Source organism: Oppia nitens, unplaced genomic scaffold (assembly GCF_028296485.1).
Source record: "Oppia nitens isolate AA-2021 unplaced genomic scaffold, nextdenovo-longstitch-racon4-pilon3 scaffold5_pilon_pilon_pilon, whole genome shotgun sequence".
Classification (NCBI taxonomy): Eukaryota; Metazoa; Arthropoda; class Arachnida; order Sarcoptiformes; family Oppiidae; genus Oppia; species Oppia nitens.
The window spans coordinates 285,001-294,034 of record NW_026533243.1 but is presented as its reverse complement, the minus strand read 5'-3'; the positions used below and the strand labels follow the sequence as shown (position 1 = coordinate 294,034).

General features: G+C 27.3%; 1 protein-coding gene across 1 annotated transcript; it reads right to left on the bottom strand.

Moving 5' to 3' along the window:
* Positions 1-3,781: 3,781 nt before the first annotated feature.
* Positions 3,782-4,907, bottom strand: LOC128961066 (uncharacterized). Its single transcript, XM_054307275.1, has one exon. It carries the CDS (start codon positions 4,905-4,907, stop codon positions 3,783-3,785), a length of 1,125 nt encoding a protein of 374 aa, XP_054163250.1. The 3' UTR covers position 3,782.
* Positions 4,908-9,034: the final 4,127 nt, after the last annotated feature.

The window sequence follows — 9,034 nt, the reverse complement described above, 5'->3', positions numbered from 1 at the left end:
TTTATTTAGCTTATAACCATTTATTTTTTTTTATCATTCAATATTAACATTTATTATGAGTATTTAATATTTACCTCTAATTACAGTCATATATATTAAATACTTTAATACATTTAAAAATTTTATATAAACTTATCTAAAGAAAGTTTATATATATATATAATTGTTATACAAAAACTTTGATTCGTGAAAATTACAGTTAATGAATGTTTATTTTTTTAAATTTTATTAAATGAGTTTATAAAGAAAAACTTGTTTTTGTTGTTTGCTATCAATTTTAATTATTAAACACATAATTTACTGTATAGTATATGGTATACTATACGGTATATATATATATATACAGTACATACAAACACAAAATTAAATGCTATTTTGTGTGTTAAATATAATTAGTGTATAAATAAATTTAATCTCTTGATTAACATTTTGCTTGTTTTTCATGTGTTATTAAATTTATAGTTGTTGTAGTTTTTACAGTATTATTATTGTTGTTATATATTATTTAAAAAAACAGTATACAATTGTTTTATTAACTTAATGCTATTTAATACTAATTTATTATTTATTAATTTTTTTATCATTCAAACTTAATTATAATAGATAACTATTGACAAATATAGAAGTAGTATTAATAATAGTAATAAATTATTATTAATTTCATATAAATAAATTAATGTTTTTAAAAGTTATTTTAAAAATCGATAAAAATTTTGTATAATAAATATTTGCTAATAATTGTCTAAAAAATAATAATAATAATAATAATATCATATTTGGTTTGGCTTATCAAACATTAATAGATAGTTGCCATAAATGAATATTTAACCAAAAAAATAAATAAAAATAAATATAATAAAATAGTTAAAAATCTCATTACTATTTTAACTAAAAATCTCTACTACTAATATGTTATACAGTATGTGTTTGAATGGGTGATAAACATGCCTTAAATGGATATAAAAAATTAAAAACATAATAATAATTAAAAAAAATAAACGAAATAAAAAAGAAAACAAATAAAAAAAACTATAATTTTTATTTACTTTTGTATACATTTCGTGTCAATAATAATAATACTTATTAAATAATAATGATAATAATACTACTGTAATAATGATAATCAAATAGATATAAAAATTATAAATTTTATTATTACTAAAAATGAGTATAATAGTTTTTTATTATTATTATTATTAAATTATATACTGACAAATAAATATAAATGCAAAAAAAATTAATAGTCAATAAGTTAATAAATATATTGATACAATACAACATTTCAATGTAATAATAATAATAAATAATAATAATAATGAAAATATATATAAATTATATAATTAATTATACAGTCAATCCATATTTGGTATTGAATCATGTGTTAATTTAATTTTTCATTCAATAATAATAATAAAATTTTATGCATATATCGTAACTTTTTTTCTCTCTAAAACTTTTTATTTAAATTTATTATTATTATTATTATGTATATTATTTCATTATAAATATTACTGTATTATAATTCATAATTATGTGGAAAAAGTTTTGTATACTTTTTTTTTGTTTTGGTTATCTCATGTTTGTTCAATTAAGGTTATTAAATACAATATTATAATTATTAATAATAATAATAATATATATATTTTTTAATTTAAATTTTATTTTATTTTGTTCAAAAAAAAAAACAAGAAAACATCAGTTATCTGTTCAATTTTTTTTAAAGAGACAAATAAGATATTATTTTGAAACAAAAATTATTATTATATAATTAATTTGCAAGAAATTAAAATAAAACAAAAAAAACTAATTCACGATTTTTTTAATCATTAATTTTATACAAAATTTGTTTGTTTGTGTGTATATGTATTGTTGTGTGCTATTTGTTCACTGAAATTATTATTATTATTATTATTTTAATTTGTATTATTTTTTTTATTGTTTTTTTACATTACATTATCAATAATAAATAATAGTAATAAAAACCTTACTCTAGAAAATATTGTAACAAATTTTACAATATTTTTTTACAATTAAGTACAGTATTATATTTATTTTTGTTCACCAATAAGTTAATCAAATAATTATTATTATTATCAATATTTAAATGTAATTAAAAATTGTTTTATTATTTTAGTGGACAGATATTTATATATATATATATATGTTTAGAGAAGTATTTCAATAAATAATTACCAAAAAAAATTGAAATGAAATATTATGTGAAAAACAATTATATTATTAATACTATAGAGAAATATTATACAAATGAAAATAATAATAATAATAATAATAATAATAATATCTAATAATAATTATAAACATTTTTAAATATATAAATATCTATTTATGTTTTGTTGTATTATAATTTGTTTAATTTTTTTGAGACAATTACTGAGCAATTAATTTTGTTTCAACAGTACTTTAAATGTTATATATATATATTTATATCATTAATAATAATAATAATAATTAATTAATTTTACACAATTATCAATTTTTCAAATTGTTCAAACTTTTAACATATTATTTTTGTTTTGTTTCAACTATAATATTAAATATATTTAAAGATAAAATATTAGATATCACTGATAGATAGTGGGAAAAAATGATTTAATCTCAATCGTTTAAAATAAAAAAAATTAATTGTGCCTGTTTGAATAATATAAAAAAATGTATGATAATAATATTAATATTAATAGTATTAAATAATAATCGATATGGTAAATAATAATTATGATGATTATGCTGATAATGATAAAAATAAAAATAATGTAATATTAAATAATTAATATATATATATATATAACTCTATATAAATATACTGTATATTATATAAACTCTAAATAATATCAAATCATGTAATGAATTAATGAAACTCTCTATAAATATATAATGTTATGTAATGATGATAAAAATAATAATAAAATTAAATGCATTTATAAATGTAATGGTATTTTGGATTTTTGCTGTATTTTGTTTGTTATCTTCATTTTGTTCATTTGAATTATTGATTAGATTTATATATATATATAAATTTATATATATATATATATATATATATTGAATATATAAAATGGTATTTTAAAATTGAAATATAGACAGACATATAGATAGATAGAAACAGATAGAGATAGACATCAATAAATGAAAATTAAAAAAAAATCTTAAAAACTATTTGTACATCAAATATACAAAAACAACTGTTTGTTTCTTTATTTATTTGTTTCTTTGTTTGTTCATCTGATCCAACAATCTCTTCAACAACAACAACAACATCAACAATATCTTTGAAGAGCTAATTGCGAGATATATAAGAGATACAGTATATACTGTATATATATATACTACAATAATTGTTGTTATACTTTACTGGTGTTGTTGTTGTTGTTGTCTTTACAAAAAAAATAATAAAATAAATCAACGGTTAGTGTTGACTGAATAAATTGGTGGCTAATTAATGGATGATATCATATAAATGTGATGATAATTAAGACGAAGAAGTAGTAGAAGTAGAAGAAGTAGAAGAAGAAAAAGTATACCATAAATGCGATGATAAGTATGTATTATAAATAAATATTAGACTAAAAAAACATATCTTCAAACACACAAACACAGAGGTCATTGAGGTTTATCATGACTTCCCGGTCCCTCTCTCTCTCTCTCACCGGAGAGGAGACAGTCTATTATAATATATTATTGTGCAATACATAGTTAGTGATAGATATATACATATATATCACTAAATAATAATAATATTATTATTACTATTATTATTATTACTATCAGTTTTCGGCTTCGTCCAGATGCTCCTTTTCTTCGGCAATCGGCGACGTAGCTAACGGTGCCAGCGGTTGACATTCGGCGTGATCGTCGCCGCCGTCGAGTCGATCGCGTCGCTGACGGCCAGCACAGGTACAAACAGAAACCAACGAATCCTTGAATTCGGGTTCAATACTGAAACAGAAAATCGGATTCAATACCAACGGTACCTCCGATACGGTATAGCAAAGAAAAACGATCCATTCGTCCACTTGAATGGCATCAACCAGTTTGAAGTAGATGTTGGTCTGCAAGACATAGTAGGGAACACTGAATAGCAGATGAATGATGACAATGGTTAGGGTATAGTAGAGAGACTTTCGTTGGCGATCGATAAACGCTTGCGATTGGTCGTTGTCGGGAACCATCTTGCGTTTGGCAATCAATATGATGGCCAACAATAGTTTCAATGCAAACGGACCGATATAGGAGACCAAAAATCGGATGACAGTATGGAGTTCCTCGTACGGGAACAACAGGTCGGGAAATATGATGATGAAGATCATGAAAAACGATGCCAACCATAGAAGTACGCTTAGGACGCAAGCATTGGCCAGTGAGCCATAGCACGATCGATAGCATCGGGCGGCACAGGTAGCCCATAGACGATCGAATAGCATCAGAAAGAAGAACAGGGATGTAGTGGGTAAACCAATTTGGGGAAGACCAGCTAATTGATGGACCAGATGGGGCAGTGCCCATTGTGGATCTTTATAGTCGTAGCCAAACTGTTTGAGCGACCAGATGGTTGCGTCCAGCATATCGATAACAAACGCTATACACAGATTGACAACATAGACGCCCAAACGGTTGGTAATAATTGATGAACACTTAATGTAGACAAATATCAACAATGAATTACCGATTAACCCCAAGCCGAGCAAAATCAGCCGAAATATTAGTATAGCTTGTTTGACATTATAGGGACTGTCGTCGTATGGTAATCCCGTCGAATTGCTGGCCAATGACCGATTGCCATAGTAGCCATCGGAGACGGTATTATTATTATTATTATTATTACCGATAATATTATCGGTCACAAAATTTTGGTTATTATTATTTCCGCCAAAATTTAGCGTTTGATTCATTGATATAAAATTATTGAAACTCATTGTTGTTGTTGTTGTAGTGGTTATTATATAATCACAAAAAATTAATATATTATTAGTAATATATTTTTGTGTGTTTCAATACATTTGTTTTAAATGAGAGAAAAACTCTCAAAATTATTAATAATAATAAAATGATTTAATTTATTTTTCACAGCAATTGACACTTTTATAATTATTATTGGTTTTACTCCAATAGGAGAGATGGTATATATATATGTATATATGATATCAACAAAATAATTGATGACAATTGAAAAGCACTGTTATTTTGTATATAATATAGTGTAGTGTATGTACAGTATGTTTGAAGTAATGGCTAATCGCCAACAGTTCTCAGCAGTGGTTGTTGTTGTTGTTGTGGTTCTAGTGGTGATAGTTGTAGTAGTAGTTGTTGTTGTTGTTGTCGATGACGATAATGACTTTGTTGGCTCTGATGTTGTTGTTGTTGTTGTTGAAAATATGAACACTTATTAGTAGTCATTAACAGTCATATATTAACGCGGGAGAGGACAGGGAGTTGATATAAAAAACAATACAAATAGAAATATTTTTTTTTATTTATATATTTCCAGCTCTGGGAATGACATCAAAAAATGATTAGTTATATTATATATATATATATATATAACTCGTAGAAATATTTAATATATTATATAATAATAATAATAATACTAATATTTTCGTATTGTTGTGGAGGAGAGTTACCACTACCACTACTACTAATACTAGTAGTACTGTTTAGCTTGTTGTTAGCTTCTCCGTTGTGTCGATGAAAATATGGTATGAACTTGTTTTGTCAGTTAGATTTTTTCAATGGTATGATTTTTTTCTATCTATCTATCTATCTTTCTCTCTCTCAGTCACTCACTGGTGGTAGTGGTGGTGCTGGTGGTGATAGTTGTTCCTGTTGTTACACTGGCACTGGCACTGAATAAAAAAACACAATCGTTATATAACAAACACACATACAGTATAATATTTAACTGCCGTCTCTCTCTCTCTCTCTCTCTGTGTCTGTCTCTCCAATCTATGCCAAGTGTATGGCCATCACATCACTGATAGATAGATAAACAGATAGATAGAGGGAGAGAGAGCTCTGGTGAATGGTGGTAATGAAAGAGGTAGTTTGAAGTCATACACACACACACTTGTGGTTTAGGCATTCAAAATAAATAAATAATAGTCAGCTTCTAGTTGTTTAAACTCGTTTTTTAAAAAAACATTATATATATATATATATATATAGTTTTTATTCCTCCCCCCCTTAAAGCAACGACAGTGAGAGCACCGGAAGTGTCCGGACACACATATATATATACACAGAGCTCAAGTAGTATTCAAAAAAAAAAATAATAATTATCAACAACAGAGAGGCGGTTCAGTTCAGAGCTCAGAGAGTTTTTATATATATTTTTTATTTTTGTTGAAGTGATCGCTTCACTTGTTTTGTTATGCAATGCCGCGCCCAACCAACAGCCCTGTGCTTTAGGATATCACTTCTCTCTTTCTTTCTCTCTCTCTCTCTCTCTCACACACACACTCACACTCTTTATCGTCAACTACTCCAACACTTGGCTTCTCCACTATCTTCCAACAAAAAACTAAACAACACTTAAACACCAAACAACGAAAAAGCCAACTACTATTCGGAGCTCTCAGCTTAGCTTAGCTCAGTTACATACACACACTGGCACTGGTAGTCAATGTGTATGTGTGTGTGTCTGTGTGAAGAAGATACAGCAACAAATGTCCTGCGTTACCGAGTTGTGTGTGTGTGTACAGCACAGCTTAGCTCTCAATCTAACCGTTCCCAACGATATACTAGTGGTAGCACTGGTAGACTATAGTAGTAGTTGGTGTGGGAGAGAAGAGCTGAGGAGTCGACTACGACGTCGACTGGCGCGCTGCCACCCGGAGCTGACATTCACTATAGTTTGAATGCAACCAAATACACCAACACCAACATCGACCAGAAAATAATAACCAAAAAAGAGAGAAACCAAGTGATAGCGAGAGACACACACAGCACAGGGACTACAGTACACAAGCACAGGGACTATAATTTTCTCGAAACGCTATTTTTCAATAGCAATATATATATATATATATAATATCTTTCATCTGCAAAATGCATATATATTTTAAATTAATGAGTGTTTCTCTCTTTCTCTCTCTCTCTCTCTTTTTATTTTCTACTTTTCCAATGCTTAACAGTTAGCAATTTTGTCGCCTACCAGTCCCCGTATATATCCAGTATACAATATACAGTGTGTGTATGTACTGTATAAATATATATATATCAGCGCATTGGTAATGGTATGGTTAGGTCTCTTTCAGTCAACTCTCTATCATTCAGCTCCTAATGTTCTCTGTCTATACCCATAGTATAGTACAGTATATACTGTATATATCTCCCTGTTCTCCCTCACTCAGCACTCTCTTATTTAACTCACATCAGAATACAGTATAATAGCTCTCCCTTTATCTACCATTCCCTCAAAATCTCTCTCTCTCTCTCTCTCTCAACAGTAGTCGGTCTTCGCGGCGAAGCTACTGTTGGTTCACAATATTATATATATATTCTCTGTCTGTGTATTGAAAATATTGATCCGTTTTTTGGCGGACATTACCACTACTTGTATTAGGGGTAACACCAAAATAGAGTCAGTCACCAGCACATGGATGCAATAGTATAGATAGGAATGGGCTATGCTTTGGGGCCAAAATGTCAATTTAGAGTCATATTTGTTAGATTTGTTAGAAACTGTTTCATTTCAATTGCTGACTCTATTTGCTCTCTCTCTCTCTCTCACACACACACACACACACACACACATATACACACAAACACTAACTCACTCATTCACTCAGTATTAACAAAGGTTTATACAATAATAAATTGTATAATAACTGCAACAATAACATAGCAATAAATTAAAACTTATACTATACTACTGTATACTACTGTATATATTTGCGACAATTGCTGGCAGTTTAGCACTATTAGCTAATACATAATGGATTTCAAAAAGCATAGAGTATGCAAACACACACACACACACACTCACTCACATACACACCAATGTTTTTGGTTAGGCACCCATCATAAAGTATTAGTCATAATTTTTGCCATACCATTCCCCCCTCTGAATAATAATAATAATAATATAATATATTAAATATTAAATAATACAAAGGGTGTGAAGCCCTACAAAAACAAAAATTATTATTTTTACTGTATATATATATATATATATAGTTTTTTTTACTAAACAGCATCAAATACTATTGCTAAAAAAAATTTTTGATATTCAATATTATAATTGCAATTATCATTTGAGTGGCACTTTTATCCCTAATAATAAAAATACAATCACCCATTCCTAGTGTGCCACTATTAGGCGTAACACTAAACTTTGAACGTTAAAACACATACATACACACACACACATACATACACACACACATACATACACACACACACAAAATCATTAAAATAAATGATAAACCATTTTGACACTGAAATTGATATTGAATTGTATTTAGTGTGTGTGTGTGTGTTTCAATGAGTAATAGTAGTCCACTTGAGGTCAATTAACCTACCGGTGTTACTAAGTTATATTACTACATCCCAGTAATACTACAGTAACTATAGTACAAACAGTATGTACTAATAATATACTAAATAATCTAAACTAAAACTAAATACTAAAAGCTCTCTATTAATATAATATATTATATATAAATCGGTTATAAAAATCTTGAAAAACACTATTATATTCAATTCATACAATCATTTTATTTATATTATATATATATGTATATTCTATGGGTGTTTAACCCTAATGATAGCAATGCACGGCATATAATGTCACGCAAATATATACTGTACTGTATATTGGAGCACTGATAAGTAAGTCATAGCCACTGTATATTATATATGGCCATAAAATTGGAGGTCCTCCTATTTATTGTACATTATGTTTATATTAATTTTATTAAAGATATAGACGATGAAGGGCTTAGTGTCTAAGCCGAGGAGTGTGTCCATTAATAAAAAAATAGCTATACTATGCTCCATGAGCTATGAGATGATAAAAAGG

What these genes read in the sequence shown, in the direction of transcription:
- LOC128961066 (XM_054307275.1), bottom strand. Translation starts at nt 4,907, where the DNA reads ATGAATCAAACGCTAAATTTTGGCGGAAATAATAATAACCAAAATTTT.